Raw genomic sequence first — 24,905 nt, forward strand, 5'->3', positions numbered from 1 at the left:
TCTTGTTATACAAGAGTCAGGTCAAGGAGATAGCATAGTGATTATACTTCAGATCATGCTTTCATGAAAGCCAAAGTAATTGAGTAAGGGATGGTCATAAGTATCTTCTATAATACAAGTCACTGCCTTCATCACTATGCCATGGAAATGCTAGGAGGACATGGAGCTCAGGTTCACTGCAGTCCGGCTGTACTGATTTTTAGAAATTCTGTAGGAATACTGTTTTAGGATACTGTTCTATATACACTTGCCCAAGAAGGAAGTAGCATATATAAAACTATACTAATATGAGTAATTGATGATTACTGGAATGGGAATAGTTTGTGCCACTTTTATTGCAAAATATCTAAATTTAGTCATTTCCCAATGATCCACTATTCTCCCAAAATTCAGCTGCAAATAGGAACTCCATAGGAAAGAGTGAGACCCTGCACTGGTCTTGTTAATATTCTTATATGTTCAATGAGGACTTTATCTCCCACCCCCACACTGTTTCTCCTTCCCACAATGCAGGGGAACTTCCTGTCATCTCCATCATACTTTGTCCAAAGCAGTCCAAAAAAAAAAAAAGCGAGGGGGGAGAAGATGGTCAGAGATGGACTTAGGAATTACTGGGGAAATACTTAGATATTACTGGGGAAAACACCTGAAGTCACATGGGATAGGAGCTGTCAAATTTGACCGAGTTGTATCACTTCAGTGATGTTAAGTAAGGGGCATTCCTATGGGCAGTCTGCTACCAAGCATTGACATTTACCTCCCAAAATCCTGCTTTCACATCCATAGTCTTTATCTTTTCTTATCACTTCCATTTTGTCAGGATAATGGAGCAGGCAATGTATATAATTTTGAGAAATTTATACTATAGCTGACTGAATCATCCTATTATTAGTTCTGGGTAAAGTGATTTAAATGAATTAAGTGAGTTAAATGAGCGGTTGACTCAGAACTCAACAATTCATGGAACGGGTTCAGATTATCCAACAGAATGACAGTCTATGTTTGTAAGACTTTGTGTAACAAAAAACTAGTTTTCCAATCTTCCCAGTGAGACATTTTTTTCATAAATTTCAAGTTTTTCCATGTTGTAGTCTTAAGTACTGTCTGTTGGTAGGCACTCCCTGGAAGCAAACAGCATGTTGAAGTGTCCTGCTTAGCAAGCAATGTTGTGTAAACCCAGTGTGCTGCTCAATGCAGATGATTGGCACCTCTGGAAAAAAATCACTGGATTCTCTCACCAGGTTCAGACATGCTTCTAAATTGTTTGATGCTATTACAGAGTGTGAGGCATGTACTAGAAATATGCAGGGGCAGAACTTTTCAGTTACATCCTTCTCCATTGAAGAAAGAAATCCTCTCTTTTGGATGCCCAGTAAAGTTGGAAAACCAATAATAAAGTGCTTGAGCCTTGTTGACAGTCAACATTGCTTTTTTATAATCCTGAATAGGCCCCTGTTGCTATAAATAAGCATCTATTTTTTGTAATAAAAAAACATATTTGAGCAGCTTGAGCCATATGTCTTGTTTCACTTTTACATTCTTTTAAGCACTCCCCATATTTTCCTTCCTTGGTTTAAAATTATCACAATATTCTTCATCTCAAAGTCCTTGGATTATAGACAGAGTTTGTGACATTGCTGTGAAACTAAGAGTGCTTAGGAAGGGACAATATCTGTGGATACATAAAACTGCAGATAATGGTGAAAACTATTTAAACGAAGGACCTTTGGCCCAAGAATATCACAGTCAGGCTGAAGGACCAAGAAAACGGCTAGAGAGGATATTTTTCATTAGATACGGTATGGATAAATTTAACTGCAGATACAGGCCCTATGGATATTGCACTGAGCTGTACGTAAGCTGTAGATATATTTGATATTTGTGCTGGCAGTCAGTACAGGTTAATGGCCATAACAGTGTGGGATCTACTTTACTTTTTCAGAGCAAGATATACAGGGGGGAAAATGTTAGGTTTCCCTGCCAGGAAATCTATTTTGTGATGATACAGGAGAAAACAAGAAAACCTAGACATATTTACAAAAGCTCCTAATGCTGGCTCCTGAGCAGGGATGTCTGCTAGTAGCCATCTTGGGGACAAGACTCATCTGTGGCTACAGGCCTTTTTTAACAAATGGAGAATAAAGTGCACTAACTTCTTTGCTGAGTAATATATTTGGTAGCCTACATAACAAAGAGTCTACTTGGCTCGATGGCAGTGGAGAGGAGGAAGGAAGAGATATATAAACCCCATTTGCCTAGTTTCCAACTGACCTCACAACCTCTGAGGATGCCTGCCATAGATGTGGGCAAAACATCAGGAGAGAAAGCTTCTGGGACATGGTCATACAGCCCGGAAAACTCACAACAACCCAGTCTATTTGGCTATTTAGCTGCCTATTGCTCCTTCTACTCTCCTGCTACACATATTGATGCTCTTCTAAAACTAGTAAGTCTTTTGCTCTTCGCTTTAAAGAACCCCAAAGTTATCCTCTACCAAAGCCTCCTATAGCTGCTCAACTCATGTATCCAGCTACTAGTTTGGCCAGCCTCCCATCATCACCAACACATGCCTCTGTGCAAATGACCTATTGAAAATTTCCACCCTTTTTGTCTGTAGCAATATTGAAGGAAAGGGGACTATTATACACCTTTCATATAATTATGTGGAGAGAATCACCCACTTATGAGTTTTATGGTTCCAAGGAGATTACAATAATTGATTTTAATAATTGATTTTAAATGGTATTGTTTTAATGTTTTGGTTTTTAATGTAACTGTTTATTTATTGTATGTTTATTCTTGGCATCGAATTGCTGCCTAATTTGTAAGGCAGCTCTGAGTCCCCTTCGGTGTTGAGAAGGGCAGGATATAAATGAAATAAATAAATAAACTGACCCTAATCACAATCTAGTACACTGACCACTACAGTGCACTTAGTAGTTGCCGATATAATATCCTCCAAGCATCCTAATTTGGCAGGGGCAGTCCCTATCAATCCTCTGCCATCCCACTTCTCCAGCAGCGTTTGAATTGTCCCAGTTTCTCACTGTGTCTCCCACTTTCCCCCTTCATTTTCATCTTACTTCCATTGCTGCAAATGGAGTGCAACCTTGTTTTATGCTCAGTAAGCTTGGAGGAGAGGAGCAAAAGAAGGTCAAAACGTAAACTAAAAAGAATTTGTGTAGACTCCTAACTTTTTGCTTTAATTTACTTTACTGAAAGTATAATGGAGAATAAGATCAAATAAAATAGTTGCACTTAATCTGGCTAAGCTCCCCTTCTCCAGGTTCTTTTCTCTGGCAGTCCTTGCAGCTGGCATCTCCCTCCCCTTCTCTGAGATTTTTTAGCTCTGAGGTTGTTCCTTAAACACACACTCACCACAGGTATATACACACCTGAAAGCCCTGAATCAGAGGGTGTGCCTGCCAAACTCCCAAATGAATACAGGCCCCAGCAGGAAGACGGGAGCAAAGTTTCCAGTGCCGCTCTGCTGTGCAAGCTTTGCCATGTTTGGCTCCTTGCCATGAATGTCCTTGCCAGATAAAGTAGCCAAGTAGGGAGAGTCTTTGTTCCACCCATTTTGATTGATAGAGTTCTTCCTCTCAAACCCCTCTTAGAGGAGGGTAATATTCCCATTGCTAGCAGAGAAAAGGAGGGATGAAGGGGGAAGAAAAAGAAACGGTTCGCTGTCTGCCCCCACCCCCCAAGCATAGAGACTCATTTGTTTGAACTGATCTTTAGGCCTCAATGCACTCCTTCAATCTGACACATGAAATGCCCCTGTCCATGGACATTCCTGCGATAAACTGCAAATAGGACTGAGGAGGGGAAAAATAGGCACTTAAAACCTCATCACATTGAGAGGGAAAAGCATGGGTGACCGTCTTTTTAGAATAGAGGATCACCTCTCTTATATCCCTAGCAGACCAGTTTCAATTTCTGTCTCCCCATCACACTCACACGTGGAAACTTAAGAGCTGGCAATACATTCATCTTACATTCATCACATGGGCAGTATTACTTTTTTTTAATCAGGAGAAACAACAATATCCAAAATGCAAGAGATCCCTTGCCCTTCCCCAAACCCCTCACATTAAAGGAGACTGGCACCAGTTTAAAACCACTTCTTTTCATGGGATAAAATTGTTCTGCCCCAAACCCCATATGACACAAGGGACAGCGATCCAGGTTAAAACCATTTCTTTCAATTGGATCATACTGTTCTGCACCAAACCCCTTATGATACAAGAGACTGCTGATGGTTTGGCAATGAAACAGGATGGAAAACTTTGATGGTTCCCATCCCATCTGTTTTTCAGTTGTAAACATGGGAGTAAAGCGCGATAAGAAGTAGTCACCAATATTCTCAGGAATGCCTCTTAGCATGGTGCTGAGATGCAGCTTGCACAGAGCCAGGACACAGCTTCTCTGGAAGTAGCCCTGCATCATGTGATAGGCTCTGGCGGCCCTTGTCCTGGCTGCATCTCAGCAGCATTGTAGGACAAAGCATTTTGCTCATGTGATTATTACAGAAACCCGAGATTGGCAACAGTAGTTCTATTTGGGCATTCTGTTGTCCTCATTCAATTAGGATTATCCATGGGTAGGAGTCTAGTATCTAGATTCAGGGAAATCATGCTACCCCTCTATTCTGCCTCGGTCAGACCACACCTGAAATACTGTGTCCAATTCTGGGCACCGCAGTTAAAGGGAGATGTTGACAAGCTGGAATGTGTCCAGAGAAGGGCGACTAAAATGATAGAGTCTGGAGAACAGGCCCTATGAGGAGCGGCTTAAAGAGCTGGGCATGTTTAGTCTGCAGAAGAAAAGGCTGAGGGGAGACATGATGAAAGCCATGTATAAATATGTGAGGGGAAGTTATAGGGAGGAGGGAGCAAGCTTGTTTTTTACTATTCTAGAGACTAGGATGCGGAACAACGTCTTCAAACTACAGGAAAGGAAATTCCACCTGAACATCAGGAAGAACTTCCTCACTGTGAGGGCTGTTCGGTAGTGGAACTCTCTGCCCCGGAGTGTGGTGGAGGCTCCTTCTTTGGAGGCTTTTTAGCAGAGGCTGGATGGCCATCTGTCGAGGATACTTTGAATGCAATTTTCCTGCTTCTTGGCAGGGAGTTGGACTGGATGGTCCACGAGGTCTCTTCCAACTCTATGATTATATGGTGGAAAGAAATTATGGGCTACCTAGTCCTGCTCCCTTCCCATTTTTTGCAAGTGAATATCTGCAGAAGAAACCTAGCAATGCTTGGAAAACATGAACTATTACATAGGGTTCTACTTAATCCAGTGAGACTAAACAAGAAGAGCAGGTTCTACAAAGAAGACATTCAAGGCATGAAGGATGGAGATGGGGAGCCAATAGAATGATATATCCTCTGCCTGTTGAGGAGATTTCATGCTGAAGGACGTTTTATCTATGAACATTGATGCCGTAACAGATATGTGATTTTAAAGGTTCCAAAATTATCTGTGGGGAACATGTATATGACCTCTTCTTTGTTGAAAGGCTCTCATGTTGCAGTTTCTACCTGCACAACAGCGTATTTTCTTCTTGCAAATTCAAAGTGTGTGGCACATGAAATCCATGGATTTGAGCCCTGAAATACACACATATGCAAATCAGAAAAATGCTGTGCTAATTCTGCACACACATGCTGGAATTCAAACACCATTGCAATTTAAATTCTGCCCAATCATTCCCTAACCCAACACTGTATCCTGGCCTAGGCTTTTGATTTTTCATTTGGGCAATCTGAGAATTTTTCTTAAAAGCATAGTGAAGCTATAGGAGGCAAAGTGCACTTCAGAGATCCCAAAAGTCAAAAACACCTGCTCCCAGAATCCCTAATCATTTGCTAAGCCCCAAGTTTGAGAAACACTGTCCTAGACCATAGCAGCTTGGTTCAGTCTTCCATTCCTGCTTGAAAACTTGAAACGACCACTTGATGGCACTGTTGCCCCAGTTCACCCTATGTGAGTTGGCAGGAGCACCAAAACTATGCAATTAAAACACTCCACCCCTGGGAAAACAGGCTGTCTGATCCGCTTTGCTGCTACACTGCCATAAACTAAACTTTATCCACCTACACAACACCTTCATGGACAACCCTGATCCATGGTAAACGATTATCATTGTCTAGGGTGACCCAATGCAAAGAAGCGGCACAGGGCTCATGTACTTTGAACAGTCAGGTAGAGCAGCTGTTACATTTTGTAAAGCCTCAGTGAGGCAAGTTGTATTTGTTTAAATTCCTTCCTCTATACAATAATCCAATTGATCAATCAATCAGTCAATAAGGGTCCACCATGCCTCCACCATACAGGTCAGAGGGCTCAATGGGACTGCTACTATCATCTTATTTTGGTGCAGAGGTCCAACTCCCATTGCTCCTCCCAACTAGAGTGGAATCATTGAATCAGTAAGACTTATAGCGGCATCAATCTAGCACTCAGAACAGTGTTTAGGCCATGGATGGGAAAGTTTTGGCTCTCTAGATAGTGTTGGTTTTCAACTCTCAGATTGTCTTGCTTCTGGCTACACTGGGATAAAGCACATGGGAGCTGAAGTTCAAAACATCTGCAGGGAGCACATTTTTCCACAACCCTGTTTTAGGCCAAAGTTATTTGGAGTCTAATGGCAATTCCTTGTGTGTTTTTGAGACACCATTATGGATAAGAGAGTATTATCTGAGAGGGGAAGGAGAGTGGGATGCAATATGAATGATCTGATATGCACTTGACTAGCCTTCCCCAAATAAGTGAGTCCTTAGGTGTGTTTGACTATAACCCCATCATTCTTTGTGCAAACAACCTGTTGGGGTGATAAGAGTGGCAGTCCAACACACCAAAAGGACATTAAGTTGGGAAAGCTGTGCTAGACATAAAACAAGCTTCTGCCAACGGAGGCATAATCTAAAAGCAAGCACTTTTAAAAATAACAATCTTCCTTCCTTCCTTCCTTCCTTCCTTCCTTCCTTCCTTCCTTCCTTCCTTCCTTTCTTCCTTCCTTCCTGAGATGAAAGAGAGAGGGGGGGGGGGGGGAATGAGTACCAAGAAAATCCATGGTTTTCTTCCAAGACGAAATGTTGACTCCTGAGAGCATAACAGAAAGTGTTGCTGCCTCCTCTGAAATTCTTGGAGATATTTCTTCAGGACCATGACATGTACAGACAAGTTGATTCCTTGGCATCCATCTTTCAATTGTATATATATGCCTATGTCAGCTTCAAAACTGGAAGATGAAAGCACACACAGCGCAGTCCAGCCCAGAAGCAAGACTCCATGGTGGCCAGTGTGGATAGAGTCTCACGCTTGGATTTTGCAATGCCATTTCAGCCATTGACTCCATACCCCCCAATATTTCCCAGATGAAAACCAGGACAGGTATGGCAAAGCAGTAAGCAGCAATGGCTTATCACATCCTTGTGGAATGGGCTCCCTATTTTCCCCAGCACATAAAACCAAGAAGTGACTTTTCCCCCATTTTCAGCCCACCATTGTTACTACTGTGTGCATTCAACTCATTTCTGACTTATTGCAACCCTAAGGCAAATCTATCACAGGGATTTTCTTGGCAAATTTGTTCAGAGATGGTTTATCTTTGCCTTCCTTGGAGGTTGAGAAAGTGGGACTTGTCCAAGGTCACCCAATAGATTTTCATGGCCAAGCACGGATTCAAACTTGTTTACAGTGTCGTAGCCCAACATTCAAACCACTAAAACATGCTGGCTCTTCCACACCACCATGCAGAGCCAAAGATTGGAGCAGGATTGGTTAAAATGGCCTGCACTGTGTGGTACTGAAAGGTTGACCATAAATATATCTTGTGTCATGACTACAGTTTGGAAAAGCAACCTCTTTAAAACATAACCTTTTAGATTTTGCAAACTGAAATAGTTTGGGCCATGTTGGTTTTAGGATTCTGGGAGCTAGCTGTTGCATGTAGCATGAATTGAAGGTGTAGCTGTAATCTGGGCATCAGCACATTCAAGAAAATATTTATGAGAGGAACCAGAGAAAGATGTCCTCTAGGCCCTACACTGTTAAGAAAGATCCCAAATTCCTGGAAAGCCTACCTACCCTTCAGGGATTGGAATGGAGAGTGGGCCTCATGGAGATATGTGCCTTGCTCGGAAGACGGCAACTGAGCAAACAGGAGTGGCTTTGACTAATGCACACCGGGGCTGAGCCTGCAGACTGCTGCCAGTGCACCTGGAGAGGTAAAAACACCTGAGCAAAAAGACTTGGCAGATGTTGTAAGCTGCAGTGAAGGTTGGAATGTATGCCTGCCTTCCCCGATTGGCCAGCCGCTCAGCCAGAGGAGCAAAAGATGGCCTTATAAGGCTAAGAAGAATGCTTGCCTTACCTGCCACACCTCAGTCAGGGACTGGACTTGTCAGGCAAGATGTTAATTGTTTCCCTAGTTGGGTGGAGCTGGTCTCTCCACTACTTTTGAAAGAAGCAGTCTTTCTTTCTTTCCTGTTGGTAGCAGTATGAAAGTAGCCAATGCTGCACTTGCCTAAGAAATGTTAAAAATAGTCTGTCTCCAAAGGATCACTCTTCCACACTCCCAGGACTGAATGCATTTCTGGGGTGGGGTGGTGATAATTTCAAAGACCTGCTAAAGTCGGAAACAGTTTGATAGCATTTCCACGGCTCGAGAACAAATGTCATTCAGGTCAGCTTAACAACAATCCAGGTCTCTCTCTCTCTCTCTCTCTTTATGTAGGACTAACACACCCCAGCAAGCATCTGGAGTGTAGAAGCAATATGCATGCAAATGCCTAACAGAACAGATGTCCTAGGTCTGTTTGAAGGGGAGCAGAAAAGACACATGTACAGGCCTGAATTCATACAAGACTTTAGTTAGCAAAGTTTAGGATTTGTTACAAGAAAGGCCTGTATGAGCTTTCCCACCACCGGAACACAATTGATAGTTGTCAACTGAATTATCTTTGTTCGCAAACCAGACAGATATTGTCAAACTATTTTTGACCTATTGGAAAAGGATTGCTCCTCCCCCCCCCCCCCCCACACACTGAGGGATACTTGATGCTGAATAGCAATTAGTAATGTGTGTGCATGTGCGTGAAAGAGTGTATAGGCGCTACAAATCCTTTTGGTCATCCCAACCAGAGCATACAAATTGATTCAGTGAGAGTTATCTAGGGCTTGGCTTACCATTCAACACCTGATCCAACAGATCTGGATAATCCATCGGATTCAGGCTGTTCTCTTTCTCATCTATCCATCAACCACATGAGGTTGGTCTGTGCTTTTCTTCCCATGTTTTCATATGAGAACCTGAATCCTGAAAAGGTTATCCTAAGCAATTTATGGTCTGAAGTTTGAAACCATTGCTTTCCCAATACACGAATCACCCATCTTACTATTAAAGCATACAGCTACCCCCTTCATCGATGGGAAAGTGTTATGAGATAAGGAACGAGCAACCCTCCGAATAGGTAGCTCCCATTTAAAAAGATTTCTCCAGCAATCTATTGTTCAGCCACCGACCTCTCCCAGCCTTTGTTCCACAGGTGTGGCTGGACTGGATTCCTGCAAAACTACCCAACTCTCATCAAACATGTTTAGATCACTCACCGAGGCCTTTGCCAAAGCCAAAGGAGAGGAAAAGCTCATTAATTGACTCATTCATGTTGCCAGTGCAACCCGATCAAATGCTAACCACAAAACTCCCCTGCTCACTGTGAGCCAGTTTATTCACTTGGCAACAAAGCTTGCCATGGAATGTACCATCCTTTCCAGCTTCAGGTGCATATATGTGTGTATTTGAATACTCTTCCCAACATACACACACACACTCACACTTTTTTTCTTTCATTTGGAACATTAGCAGGAAAGGAAGGCAATTAGGTTAGAACTTGTCTCCCTGGCAGGCTATTTATCAACAAAATACCATTTTAATCACACACCTGGTATCTGAGGCGGGACATTGTAACATTCCACCACCTTTTTTCGTGTAACCCATGTGATGTGGCTCTTGTGCTTCTGGATTTCATTTATGAGTGAGTCCTTTCATAAATTAGAGCAAGGAAGCAAGGATAGGAAACATGGGCGGCATAGGTTCCGTTTTTCCATGCAAAGTGTTTGTAGTGGACCCTCAGAATCTCCTGGGGTTTGGTTCCAGCAAAATCTGTGGATGGTACCATGTGACAGAGGTTGCTATGAATGGGGAATTGTGAAAAATAAGAATAGGAGTTTGATCCAGATGTGTGGGTTTGGGCAAAGAAGGAAGGAGGCAGGCAGGCATCTGTGGTGCCCTGGCAGCAGCCCATGGTGCTAAATGTTAATACCATTCCAGGAGGAGCACTCTCTCCTCTTATCTTATGCTAGAAAAATCTGGCTAGCCATGGGGCATATTTCTGCCCGACTGTTTGCATTTTTCAGATGATAGATACATGTGAAACGAAACCTGGAGACTAGTGTATCCCCTGTACAGGTATTAAGTGTTTATGTGTCAAACTTGTCTGCCTCTAGATGGCACCAAAAATACAGAAGGCAACTTTTAAAAATGCGGCAGAGATGGGACACACATTTTGCCTGGGCCAAGGGAATTCAGGCACAGACAATGAAGTGGATATGTCCTTTCCAAAAACATGGCTGGAATGGAGATAATTTGACTCAGCTGTCTATAGTACTGCACCCAGAGTGTTATTCTCAAAAATGGGAATTCATATCTTTCCTCTCCGCCCTCCTTTCTTGTAGAGGAGTGGATACTTCAAGCACAGCTTGCTCTCACTTGTTCCAAAACATGTCTCAGGTGACCAATAAAGCACATACTTTGTACACTAGAAGTTCCAGCTTCGGTCCATGTTCTCCCCTATGAAAAGGATCTCACATAGGTGGTAAGAAATACCTTTGCTTGTAGTGCCCCTGCCACTCAGGGGACATAACTTCAGGCAAGATGAACGTGTGGTTCGATATGATCTGACCAGTTCCCCTTGTTTTTATGATAATGGGAAAATGTGAAGAGGGTCATGTATACAGAGAAGTCCATGAGCAAAAAGAGGAGTTGTTTCCCCCAGCTGGGTTTATTTCTGCTTTTAGAAGTGGAATATAATCCAGGAAAACAACAACACACTAAGAAGAAAGGTAGTTTGGAAATGCTTCAGCTGGGTGAGGAATGGTGTAGCTACGTACAGGCAACTAGGTACACTTCAAATATTGCTGGACTTCAATTGCTATGTTCCCTCACCATTGCCAGAGCTAATGACAGGTCTATTCACACTTCACAGTGTTTTCATATTCACTGATATGGAGGCATTCTATGGAATCCTGGGCTTTGTAGTTTGGTCAAAATTGCTACAGATGCTGAAGGTCCCTCCTAAACTTCCTGGGAGTCCACAGCATGAAGCTATGGCAGGTTAAAGTGGAATTATTCTGTAATTCTATAGTGTGAATGAGCCCTGGGGCTGATGGCAGTTTCAGTTAAACATTTGGAGCAGGGGTCCCCAAATTAAGGCCTGTGTGCCGAATGCAGCCCTCCAAGGTCATTTACCTGGCCCCCGTCCTCAGTTTTAGACTTAGAATCACCCAAAGTCTGAAATGACTTGAAGGCACACAGCAACAATCCTAATTAACTTGACTATCTCATTGGCCAGAAGCAGGCCCTCACTTCCCATTGAAATCCCGATAGATTTATGTTGGTTAAAATTGTTTTTATTTTTAAATATTGTATTATTCTTTCATTGTTGTTGGTTGTTTTTTTTTTTTGCACTACCAACAAGACATATGTAGTGTGAATAGGAATTTGCTCGTATTTTTTTAATGATCATGTGGCCCCTCAACAGTGTGAAGGATTGTGGTCCAGCCCTCTGCTTAAAAAGTTTGAGGACCCCTGATTTGGAGGCTCATTTCTTGATTCAGCACATATCTTGCTACAAATTCTTCCTTGAAAACAATTTGTTTCCCAATGGAAATTCTGTTGGAAGTTGACCATAGGGTCATGCTGGAAGACTTACAGATTTCTAGAAAGGTGTTCTCTCATATTGAAAATGTGGTGATTTTTTTTTTTGCTTTTAAAAAACTTTTCCTTCTTAGCTCCAGAGACTTTGAAAGACCAATTGTATTAATTTGTTGAAATGCAGCTTTACGTTCTCCTTTTTGTGTCTTTCTTTCACAAGCTCTTGAGCCTCGTCCCTCCATCTACACAGAAGTGATTCAAAGCTTACTCATTAATTCCTTGGTCTCTTCATTCCTCTTTGCTGCCCCCCCCCCCCCCCCTCCAACACCTCTTTGCAATCTTTCATTTCAGGAAGCAGTTCTTCACCAGGACAAGCTCTGCATTGTTCTCAGGTTGAAAGCAGGGATTTCCCATTCTTAGGCCTAGAGGGTGCTGTTGACACATATGTGAATGATCCAAAGAGTGAGTTTAGGTAGATTGAGCCACACCTTCTAAAATTGAAATTGAATCCAGACAAGACAGAGGTCCTCATAATCAGTTAAAAGGCGGAACTGGGTATAGGGTTACAGACTGCGCTGGATGGGGTAATACTCCCCCTGAAGACACAGGTTCACTGCTTGGGAGTTCTCCTGGACTCATTGCTGAGCCTGGGACCCCACGTTTTGATGGTGGCCAGGGGAGCTTTTGCACTATTAAAACTTGTGTCCCAGTTGTGCCCATACCTTGAGAAGCCAGACTTGGCCACGGTGGTCCACACTCTTGTTACATCTCAAATAGACTAGTGCAACATGCTCTATATGGGATTTCCTTTCATCTGCACATGTATGTTTGGCATTGAATTTTGCCATTATTATGTGGGAAACCGCTTTGAGTCTCCCCCCCCCCCAGGGGTGAGAAAAGTGGTATATAAATGCAATAAATAAATATATAATACAAGGTGTGGAGCCCCGGTGGCAAAGTGTGTTAAAGCACTGAGCTGCTGAACTTGCGGACTGAAAGGTGCCGGGTTCAAATCCCGGGAGCGGAATGAGCGCCCACTGTTAGCCCCAGCTCCTGCCAACCTAGCAGTTCGAAAACATGCAAATGTGAGTAGATCAATAGGTACCGCTCCGGCAGGAAGGTAACGGCGATCCATGCAGTCATGCTGGCCACATGACCTGGAGATGTCTATGGACAACGCCGGCTCTTCGGCTTAGAAATGGAGATGAGCACCAACCCCCAGAGTCAGACATGACTGGACTTAACGTCAGGGGAAAACCTTTACCTTTTTTTTTACAAGGTGTACTGTGCATTTATGCCAAGAGGAAAAAAAATAGTAGCTTTGAAGCTCCTGGAGTCTTAGGGACTTTTCACACCACCATATAACACAGAATATCAAGGCAGATAATCCACAATATCTGCTTTGAACTAGATTATCTGAGTCCACCCTACCATATAATCCAGTTCAATGTTGATTTTATAGAGCTGTGTGGAAGGGGCTTCAGTATTTCTTCTCCTTCTCTCTCCTCCCTCCTCCTATTTGCTGGGGGCATAGGAGTGCATATAATTTTCCTAGTACTATTTGAAATTATTGGTTTTGTCGTCTTAAAATATCTATCAGGCAGCAGGGTGAGGCAGGCTAAACAGAATGGGCATGAGAAAGAGGTAGTAATTGTCATTCAGCTATTGCTAATTATAGATACATAATATCTGCTGAGGTCTGCTTCTGGGGCTGATGCCCCATCTCCGTGCCATGGATTCCAAAACCCATGGGTGATCCAGTTCCATAATACAGCAATATAGTAAAATGGTGCCCTTTATATAAAATGAAAGAATCAAGATTTTCTTTTTGGGATTATTTATATATACAGTAGAGTCTCACTTATCCAACATAAACGGGCCAGCAGAACATTGGATAAGCGAATATATTGGATAATAAGGAGAGATTATGTAGAAGCCTGTTAAACATCAAATTAGGTTATGATTTTACAAATTAAGCACCAAAATATCATGTTATACAACAAATTTGACAGAAAAAGTAGTTCAATATGCAGTAATGCTACATAGTAATTACTGTATTTATGAATTTAGCACCAAAATATCACGAAGTATTGAAAACATTGACTACAAAAATGCATTGGATAATCCAGAACGTTGGATAAGTGAGACTCTACTGTAATCCCAAAAAGAAAATCTTGATTTTGTCATATTTATTTTTCTCAAGCCATGGATTGTTGTGTCCGGGCACACAAATGGCTGACTATGCAAACCAGTCAAATGAATGTGTGGTGTACCTCTCCAGCATAGCCAGATGCAAAGAGAAGGATTGGAGTCTCCTTTACTGGTTCAGTTGTTTGTACTGAATGGGACTTTTTGAGGTGAAAGATTTAATGTAGAAGTAGTGCTGAAGAAATTTGCCTTCTTGTTCTTATTTGTTGATCTTAAAAGTCTGGGTCTTGTTTCTTCTTTGCTTCCAGTTACCATGCTTGGTGTTTCAGAATGTCATTATTTTTAATGAGAATTATCCCCTACCCCTAGGAGCCCCTGGTGGCACAGTGGGTTAAACCGCTGAGCTGCTGAACTTGCTGTTCAAATCTGGGGAGTGGGGTGAGCTCCCGCTGTTAGCCCCAGCTTCTGCCAATCTAGTAGTTTGAAAACATGCAAATGTGATTCGATCAATAGGTACTGCTAGTGGCGCTCCATGCAGTCATGCCGTCCACATGACCTTGGAGGAGTCTACGAACAACGCCGGCTCTTTGACTTAGAAATGGAGATGAGCACCAACCCCCAGAGTTGGATATGACTAGACATGTCAGGGGAAACCTTTACCTTTACCTATCCTCTACCCCTTGCTGTTATTTCCTTCATATTCCTGGACAATGCAGAGCTCTGCATTTGTTGTGGAATGTATACACACATAAGCACTGTTGGAATGTTTTGTTAGCCCCGCATACAAACACATAGGGCTCAAGCTGTAGAAACCAGGCCTTCCCAGTATGGAGGGGTAGCTTTGCTTCCACTACAAAGTATCCCCAGGTAGTGAATTTTATTTACCTTACCTTTCTGGTTCAAGTTATCTGTTCTATGGGAGGGACTTTGGGTGAATATGATTTGGAGTGTTGTAGTTAAAAAAAAAAAAGATGAAATTGTCCGGGTGCAAGCACACTATGCTCTCTTGTGAAGAGGCCTTTCAAACCTGTTCATAAGGTAGGCTTTCTCACCTACCCTGAAACAGAATGCAACCTATCCAATACAAGTTCCTTGTTGGCTCAAAGCCTTCCCCAGGAGCTTGTAAATACTGCCAAATAGTTGGAAGAATGGAAAGCTGTGTTTCCAGAGCAACCTCTCTTGTTGTTTGGCTACGGTTGGAAATTCCTTAAAAAGAACACCACATGAGAGAAAAACATAACAAGTATGAAGGTGGTTCTTTGGTGAGTCAGACCTCTAAAGCCTCTTTGCATTTGCCCTTTTGACCCTCTTGCGATTTGTCTCTAGCTGAACTTGACTGCATTGTTTTTCTGTCTGTTGCAATGATCTTCTCTTAGTAATGTCACTGGTTGTCTGTCCTCAGAGATGGCCCAAGACTTTTTGCTGCTTGCGGCAAAGGACAAAATGGCACAGGTCTATTCTCCTGCTTGTACAGAACATGTATGGATGACCAGTTTAATCTTATTCCAACATTAGTAATTGAATAGGGGTCTCCACTACATCTGAAGGGTCCAGGGCAGGCGTTGTTGTCCTTTGATAGAAGGGACTAGCCTAGAACTCAAGAAAAACACAGGAACGGAGAGCTGCCACTGCTGTTCTCAGGATCTTTGGCCTGAAGCAATTGCATCATTGTGCCTAAGGGTAGAGCTAGTTTTCTTTACCCTTCTGAGAAATCTCCTGCATTCTGATGGTCACCCAACCTTTCAATAACTACAGCCCTACATTATAGTGCATACCTTCTAAAGGCAGACCCAAAGCATGTCTATGGTATAAAAAAAGATCTTAGGAGAATGACCAGCCTGGAGGAGTGATGGGGTTAATTGTCCACACTTCTGAGAGATTATTTAGCATTTGAAGATCAGGGTCTTCCCTTTTACAGGAACACAGGGGTGGTATATTATACATGTCCTCACCAGAGATGTAAGCAGGGAAAGGTCTGAAGTCTATTTATTTATTTACAGTATTTATATTCTGCCCTTCTCACCCCAAAGGGGACTCAGGGCGGATCACATTATATACATATAGGGCAAACATTCAATGCCCATATACACATAGAACCGGGACAGAGACAGACGCAGAGGCAATTTAACCTTCTCCTGAGGGGATGTTCGATTCTGGCTACAGGGGGGAGCAGCTGCTTCATCATCCACTGTGACGGCACTTCCTCATTCCAATATCGTAAATTAGTTAAATTAGCCTCCCCACTTTATAAGTGGTACCTTATTTCCTACTTGATAGATGCAACTATCTTTCGGGTTGCTAAGTCAGCAACGAGCAGGGGCTATTTTTTTTTTAATTGACGGGTGGTCACCCCACCACGGGCTGGCCTCGAACTCATGACCTCATGGTCAGAGTGATTTATTGCAGCTGGCTACTCACCAGCCTGCGCCACAGCCCAGCCCCTATACATTACATATTCAATTGGTAGCATAGCTCTCCGAACTGTGTGTCACTTCTGTCTGAGGAGACATAGTTAAGACAGAGTTCTTAGTGCTGGAATGATTTCTCAGGGTTCAACTGAGAAAGATCCATGGACAAATGAGATTTGGCCCATGAAGAAATTCTTAAGACAGCTCAAAGCATAGCAAAGAGGAGTCAAACAAAAGGAGACTTCCCCCATGCAGCCTTGAGTCATTACAAGGAAGCGTTAGTTGGATACATATTTATTCATGCCACCCAATTTCCTGTATGTATGAATGAACCACAGCGGGTGTAGCGGTCTACTCGCTTGGGTGTGGAGGTGGGAGGAGTTTACTTGTATGTAGTTACTGATATAGTTTAATGGGTGGTGGCATATCTTTGATGTGGAAAAGGGGTTTAATAAATTTGCTTCTAGTCAATCCTATGAAATATGGATATGAGAAAGAAACATAAAAATCTGAAAGCCTTTGAAATAGTTACATAAACAAGGAAAAAACGAACATTTAAAAAATAAAAACTATGTTAAATAATACACTGTAGTAACACCATAAAATTCAGGTAGTCTGGGGACTGTTGACCTGTCTGTCTGAAAGAACAGTTGGCCCTTTGTGCTTACAGAACTGCATCCATGTATTCTACCACCTATGACTTGAAAATATTTTTTTCAAAATCCAAAAAAAGCAAATATCAATGGCTATTTTATATAAAGGGCACTGTTTTATTATGTCATCATATATAAAGGGAGTTGAACATTCATGGATTTTGGTATCCACAGGAGTTCCTGGAACCAAAGCCCAAGGGTCCAGTGTAGAAGTGTAAGTGATATTTTGCACAATCTTGTATAGAATATATATCCTTCATAATTAGATATGTGGAATTTTATGCAATGCTCCTTGAAACAAGAGACACCCAGCACAGAAGTATATGGTATATTCCACTGGCCAACACACATTTTGGTGCCTCAAATGATAATCCTCTATCTGAGAATATTTGACTGCTGATTCTAAAAATGGCACCAGTTTCCCTCTATCACTTTTAGTTTTTGAGATACAGAACATATGCCATCTACCAATTGCCATCTATTTTCCCATAGAAAATTTTAATAACCATATCGAAGAAACTAGAGCTGAATTTTATGAATCCACTCCCCAAACAATTCCAGAAACAAATACCAAGCCCCCAAGAAAAAAAAATGGTTGGGCTGTGTTATAGTAGGCCATGTTAAATTACTCTGAACATAGACATGTGTAGTTGCTTTAGATAAGTGGTTCCCAACTTTTTTTGACCAGAGACCACTTTGACCAGAGACCACTCTCCAACATTAGTACCAAAAGGGTTACAAATCAGTTTTTGGTTAACTTTAGATTTGGTTTGGTTATTTGGGGTGCTGATTCTGAAAACATCATTGAATAGACCACATCAGCTTTAGTTTCTGATACAGACCATATGCCATCTAGTAGTCACCATCTGCTTGCCCACAGAAACCATATTTAATAATCTAGACCTGATGTGGTCTATCCAATGCAATTTTCTGATTCAACACCCCAAATAATCCCAGGAACAGGCCTAAAAACAAAGACACCAAGCTGCCCCTGCTTCCAGGTACCCCATGGAACAGCTCCGCTTAGAGGGAGGGAGGGAGGAGGAGAAGCAGCAGTCAGGAGGCTTGTTGTCACGCCTTTTGTAGGTAGCCAGCCTCTCCCTTCCTGACACCCCTGTTGTCTCAGCACTATAAAAGGGTTTCACAGGACCAGTCGCTCTGATTGTAACAGTGTAGTAACTATGAGACTACAGACCATATTTTAGTTCTTGGAGACCATTTATGGTCCACAGACCACAGGTTGGGAACCTCTGCTTTAGATCAAGATGGGAATCTTGAGCTAGCATTCTTCACTACATGCTAGACAGACTGGAGCTGATGGGAGTTACTGTACAACAACCTCTGGAGAAAGACTTGATTAATTTAAATCAAAAAAGTTTTTTTCAAGCTTTCATGAAGAACCATATGCCAGAATTCTCCTGATGGAATGTATAGGCAAATTCTTTCATCTTAATCAAGAATGAATGACATTATTTTAAAATACTCTAGTATTTTATTAACTATTAAGCTATATATTAATACATTGTAAAGGAAACTCAGGAAAAAAGGAATTTGCCTTCAGCAGCACCATACAACCTTAAATAACAGACTTCACAGTGAATTGATAACAAGTAAGCTACATGAGAATAAGAAACTTGAAAACAGTCATGGTCCAGACATTGCAGTGCTTCTCAATCTTTGTTGGGATTAATACATCTTTTAAAAAACTCGATCTGGTGTATTAGATCTATAGAAAACTTGAACCTGGTTTCCTTTTCTTTGTGCAAACAGGATTGAGAACATGTCTTAGCAGGTGTGGAATCCAATCTTTATATTCTCTCAACAATCCAGTGGTGGGACTAGCTTTAACAGATGGTTTTTTAAGTATGCTTTAAAAACTACTAAACATGGTCCTTTTGAATAACTTGTTTTATATCAACCTATTATATAAAAAAAGAAACCTACTACATATATGTAGGATATTTTAAAAAAGGAAGATGCTTGGTTATATAGGAATTTACCCATATATACCTTTAGGACAAAACTGTTGAGAATTTCTAGTACTCTCATAAAATGGCAGCAAGGTTGCAAATAGTGCCTGCTGAATGCAAAGTCCAACCCCAAAGCACAGAAATGCCACTTTAGTGTAGGATATACATTTATTAGCCAACAAAGTGAAAAACTAAGCATTATGTCTGAAGGATTAAAATAACTTAAACATATGTGCATTGTTTATTGTATTAAAACACAAATACCAATAAATAATCCAGGAGAATAGCATTTGGCCTCACATTTCCTGCTTGTCTCTTACTATAACACACCACCCAGTTTTTATTTGCAATGTGTACAATGGTGGGGATCCAAATCAGCAATGTCCCCTATTTACTGTTTCTTTGAAGACCCTAACTGGGATGGTTTCTTTGTTTTTGTGGCACTGGTTTCACATAACCTCTTCAAAGTCACAATTCACTTGTCTAAATATTTTTCTCCTAGCCTTTCTCTGTCTTGGGTGTATGTGGATCCTTTCTTCACCCCAAGATTCAAACAGAATGCAATCCTATGCAAGTTTATGAAGTTACTGATGAGCAGGTACCATTGAAGTCAGAAGGTCTTCCTCCCCATTAAGTTTGCATCCTTGGTTATCTTGACTTTCCAGTATTTTGTTGAGACATCCTGTGGGCAGAAGTGACACCAGGAAGAGTGTATACTATGCATCTACTCTTCCCCTATTCCCTAAAAAATCCAGGAGTTATGTGAAGCTTATTGCCTTCATGGCAGCATAAAAAGCCAAGAGAGCAGAAGGAAGTAGACACAGCTTGGCAAAGTCTTCTTTACATTTTTCCCCCCCACCAGTGGACCAAAAAGGGATTAAACAGAATTAAGTACGGTAGTTAGGTTAATAATCACATATACAGAACTACGAAGAACACAAAGGATGGTGATTTGTCACTAGAACTAAGCCAGGACAACTCACCTTTTAAAGGCAAATAGCAGTTGAAAAAAATCTTTTCACTGGTTTTTGGTACTACTTTTGAAAATCTATTCCATTTGAAGTACCACATTTGCTTTCACCATCATATATTTCAGTGACATTGACAGTCAGATTTGACTGTCTGGTAAAGTCACCAAAACAGTCAGATTTGAGTATCTGGTAATGTCACTGAAATATATGATAGTGAAAGTAATATGTACTCTACATGTTTATGGGATTGACACAATCTCATTCCCTGTGTGATCCTTGATTTTTTACAATAAAATTACCACCACCACTATTAACATACAGTGTTCCCTCACTACTTCGCGGTTCACTTTTCACGGATTCGCTGTTCCGCGGTTTTTCAATAAACTCTAAATAACTATTATAAATCATAAAATATTATAATTTGCAGACTAAGGAAGGGAGGAAGGAGAAGTTTAAGGGAGAGAAAAGGAGCCCAAGTGGCAACGGGAGGAGGAGGAGGCGATTTATCAACACACGATTGGTTGATAAAAACTTAAAATAGTGTATAACTACTAAAATAATGTATAAATATTAAAATAAATATAGCGTCCCTACTTCACGGATTTTCACTTATTGCGGGTGTCCATGGAACCTAACCCCAGCAATAAGTAAGGGAACACTGTATAGGTAATACTTATTGGTGGGCCTGGTGGCACAGTGTGTTAAAGCGCTGAGCTGCTGAACTTGCGGCCCAAAAGGTCCCAGGTTCAAATCCCGGGAGTGGAATGAGCGCCCGCTGTTACCTCAGCTCCTGCCAACCTAGCAGTTCAAAAACATGCAAATGTGAGTAGATCAATAGGAACCGCTCCGGCGGGAAGGTAACGGCGCTCCATGTAGTCATGCCGACCACATGACCCTGGAGATGTCTACAGACAACGCCGGCTCTTCAGGTTAGAAATGGAGATGAGCACCAACCCCCAGAGTCGGTCACAACTGGACTTAACGTCAGGGGAAACCTTTACCTTTTAATACTTATTGTCCACATAATGCTGTGGACAGTGTTTGTTTACTGTGTGAATATTACTGGAAGTTTATGGGATCCCCACATCCCAGGACTGATGCAGGAATGCAACCAATGATGCCAAAATGGCAAGAACAGACATAGCAGATCTGAAATCAATGAAGCACTTTGCTTGTAATAAACAAATAAATAACCTTCCTGATTTAGAGCAAGTGTGTCACTTCGTATCCATTCTATTTCACAGCAACTCTGAGACTCTCTTGATATTATGTCACAGATGGAGATCAAAACTTAAGAAGCTGGCTTCTTAAAGCTTGTCCAGCCAACAGGCACAAAACTGCAATATTATCATCTAATCTAAGTCTTAGATCCCAAATGCTGGACTCAACAGCCCTTAGAAGTAAGAACACCTTTCAGCTATGGCTATAATGTTCTATGAAAAAAGTACATACAAGACCATCAGTTTTCTCAACTCAGGTAGACAGGCAAAATGATACACTTATTAATTCATCCCACAAAAAGAATCCCTTGCAGAGCATCATACCACTTATTTTTCCTAAAAAGAAAGCCCTGAATTATCTGCATATGAAAAGACTGGATAAAAGAAGTTGTTTAAGAAGAAAAAGGTGCTTTTTATAATACTGGTCAAAAGACTATGCTGTTAGCTTGTGTTTTCTTTCAATTAATCCCTGTAACATACCAATAGTTACACTATTTGTATTCACTACCATAGAGTATACTATCAGAAAGGCTGAAGTAGTCCTCTGTGCTTGAACCCACAAATCATGACAAAGAAGGTTCCACTGCCATATCCAAATCTGTAAAAAAATCTTGCTTCCAACTGTTAACCTTGCTAATCGAAGGTTGAATGTGGACACCCATCTATGGTCTATGAGCCAATGGATGGAGAGGGAAATTATAGAAGTTATTTTGATCCCATTAATGTATACATGGGACACCTACTCCATGGAGCTGGTTTCAACATAATAGCATAGTTCACCAGATGGAGGATGGTGATCCTCATCTGAAGAAAACTCATAGACCATGCAGACAGGCTTTGGAGTTGCTGTCTCACCACTCTGGCTTCCCTTCGCTAAATCTCCAGTTTCAACACTCTCCAAAACATCTTCATCCGTAGCAGTGTGCAAATGTGAGACATCCTCATATTGACAATTGCCCTCTTGTTCTTCACTGTAGCTTACATATGGATTGTTAATGGAAGCCTCTCCACTGCTGCTACTATAGCTTGTTGAGAGACCAGCATCTGAAATGGTTCCCCCAGCTTCAGATATATCACTTTCTGTTCTAGAAATACAAGGGTGTGACTCAACTGCACATCTATAGCTATAGTTTCTAGAAAGTAAGCCCTCTGGGGAACTTTCATTATCTTTGCTACTGCTTCTAGAAGGACTAACCTCTGAAGCAACTTTGCTTATTTCACTGGCACTTCTAGAGACCCCAGTGGCTTTAAAGCTCTCGCTGTCTTCACTGTGGCTTCTAGAAAGGCTGTGTTCCATAGTGCCTTCATTTCTTTTGTGGAGGGAAATAGGAGTAGATGTTTCCACAGGGCCTTCACTCTCATCACTCTGCATCCTAGAGACGCATCCTGCTGATGTACCTCTACTTCTGGAAATACAAGACTTTAGAACATCTGCCTCTCTATGACCTTTTTCATCTACATATCTTCCACTTACATTGCTATCACTTTCTTTGCTTTTATTGCTATTGCCTCTTAGAAATCCTCCACTTCTGCTGCTTTGGCTTCTGGAAAGACTGTCTTCTGAGATGTCTTTACTTCCAGCACTGGGACTTCTGGACAGGGCACTCTCTGAGACTCTTCTGCTTTCCTTATTAGAGGTTGTGGAAACAGATAATTTTGCAAATCCTCCACTTCCATGACTATGACTTCTAGGAGCTGTAGCTTCTACAAAGCCTTGACTGTCATCATTTGGGCTTTTAGAAAGGCCACCTTCACTTCTACCACTGTGAGTTCTAGCTAAAACACTTTCTGCAAAGTTTCTGCTTCTATTGCTTTGGCTTCTAGAAAAGCTACTCTCACTACTTTCTCTTGCCGCACTGTGAATTCTTGATCTTGGTTCCTCTTGAATCTCTTGCTCAGCATTGCTTGAAGTTCTCATAAAGACACTGTCTGTTAGGTCTGCACTTCTGATGCTCGGTGTCCTAAAACTGCTCCCTTGTGAGGCACCCCTACTTCCACTGCTATGAATTCTAGAAACACCTTCAGTACTACTGGCTCTGGAAACAACAGGCTCAGTGCCACAAAATTTATTTTCACCACTCTGACATCTAGAAAGGCTGCCTTCTACTGACCTATCACTTCTAGAAATGCCACCCACTGGAACACCACCATCTTCGGCACTTCTGGCTTGGGAAACAACAGAGTCAGTATATGATCCACTGCTACGGTTGGCACGAAACTTATTTTTATCACTTTGGCTTCTAGAAAGGTGTCTCTCTGTAGACATGTCCCTGCTTATCCCACATTGATGTCTAGAAATGCCACCCACTGGGACTCCACCATCTTCAGCACTTCTGGATCTGGAAACAGTAGGCTCAACATAATCTTCACTGCCATGAATTTCATTTTCATCACTCTGGCTTCTAGAAAGGCTGCCCCCTGAGATGTCTGTGCTTGTCCCACTCCGATTTCTGGAAATGTCATCCACCAGCACTCCAGCTTCTTCAGCATTTCTGGTTTTGGAAGCAGCAGGGTCAACATAACTATCACTGCCATGGCTGACATGAAAGTCTTTTTCTTCACTCTGGCTTCTAGAAAGACCACCTTCTACATAGGATGTACTGCTACCACTATTGCTTCCCAAAAAACTTCCCTCTGAGATAGCTTCACTTCCACCACTGTGAATTCTAGAAAGGCTGCTGTCTGATTTGTCTCTGCTTCTGCTGCTTTGGCTCCTAGAAGCATTGCCCTTTGGAACATTGCTGTTTCCAGAGCTGAGGTCTCCAGCATGGGTAGTTCCAGAAACAATATTACTTTCTCCACTTTGGATTCTGGAAAAACCAGAGGGTGAAAGTCCTACACTTCTGTGGCTTTGGCTCCTTGAATAGTTGCTCTCTTGTGCACCATCACTTGTACCACTGTCAGTTCTGGCAAATACACTGTCAGTCAGACCACCACTTCTGTTGCTTTGGCTTCTAGAAAGGCAACTCTCTGAGATGCCTCTATTTCCACTACTTGGGCTCATAGAAGGCCTGTCTTCTGGATTATCCCCACTCTTGTTGCTATGAGTTCTGTGACTACCACTCCCATGGCTATGACTTCTAGAAACACTGCTCTCTGTGGTGTCTTCGATATCTGCAAAATTTCCACTTTTATTGCTAGTGCCTCTGGAAGAACCACTCTCCAAGGTACCTCTGTGGCTGGTGCTTCTAAAAGCCTCTGAGACACTGCTACTCATACTGCTATGGCTTCTAGAAAGGCTACCATCTGCTGTACCTGCACTTCTACTGCTATGGCTTTTAGACAAATCACCTCCTGAAACTACCCCAGTTCCACCACTCTGACTTCTGGATAGTCCACTTTGCAAACTGGTTCTACTGTGGCTCATCTTGTCTGGTGAATCTTCTCTTGCTCTGGTTGCCAAATATGAGCTGGTTGTGCTGCAAAAATTTGGTGAAGCTGAAAAAGAAAAATAGAAGGAATTTAGTTATATTTTGGTTGCAAACTTCATATCTTTTAATTTAGTGTTCCCATTTAAATGACATTCCATCTGAGCATTCAATTCAAAATGGTATCCGCAAATCACCCCATTAGAGCAACCTCTTGTTTCTA

General features: G+C 41.8%; 1 protein-coding gene across 3 annotated transcripts in view; it reads right to left on the reverse strand.

The window, feature by feature from the left end:
- Positions 1–19,488: 19,488 nt before the first annotated feature.
- Positions 19,489–24,905, reverse strand: part of krt80 (keratin 80) — a 42,878-nt gene continuing 37,461 nt past the window's right edge. The window contains exons 9-10 of one of the 3 annotated variants that reach the window (XM_008104089.3): positions 24,606–24,752; positions 19,489–19,805 (exon numbers count right to left, since the gene is read on the reverse strand). In XM_008104089.3, coding sequence (XP_008102296.1) covers positions 19,708–19,805; positions 24,606–24,752 — 245 coding nt within the window. In that variant the 3' untranslated portion in view covers positions 19,489–19,707. Of the gene's footprint in view, positions 19,806–21,574; positions 24,753–24,905 lie in introns of those variants that run through there. The other 2 variants (XM_008104088.3, XM_008104082.3) reach the window with 2 other exon arrangements.

Source organism: Anolis carolinensis, chromosome 2 (genome assembly GCF_035594765.1).
Source record: "Anolis carolinensis isolate JA03-04 chromosome 2, rAnoCar3.1.pri, whole genome shotgun sequence".
Taxonomy (NCBI): Eukaryota; Metazoa; Chordata; class Lepidosauria; order Squamata; family Dactyloidae; genus Anolis; species Anolis carolinensis.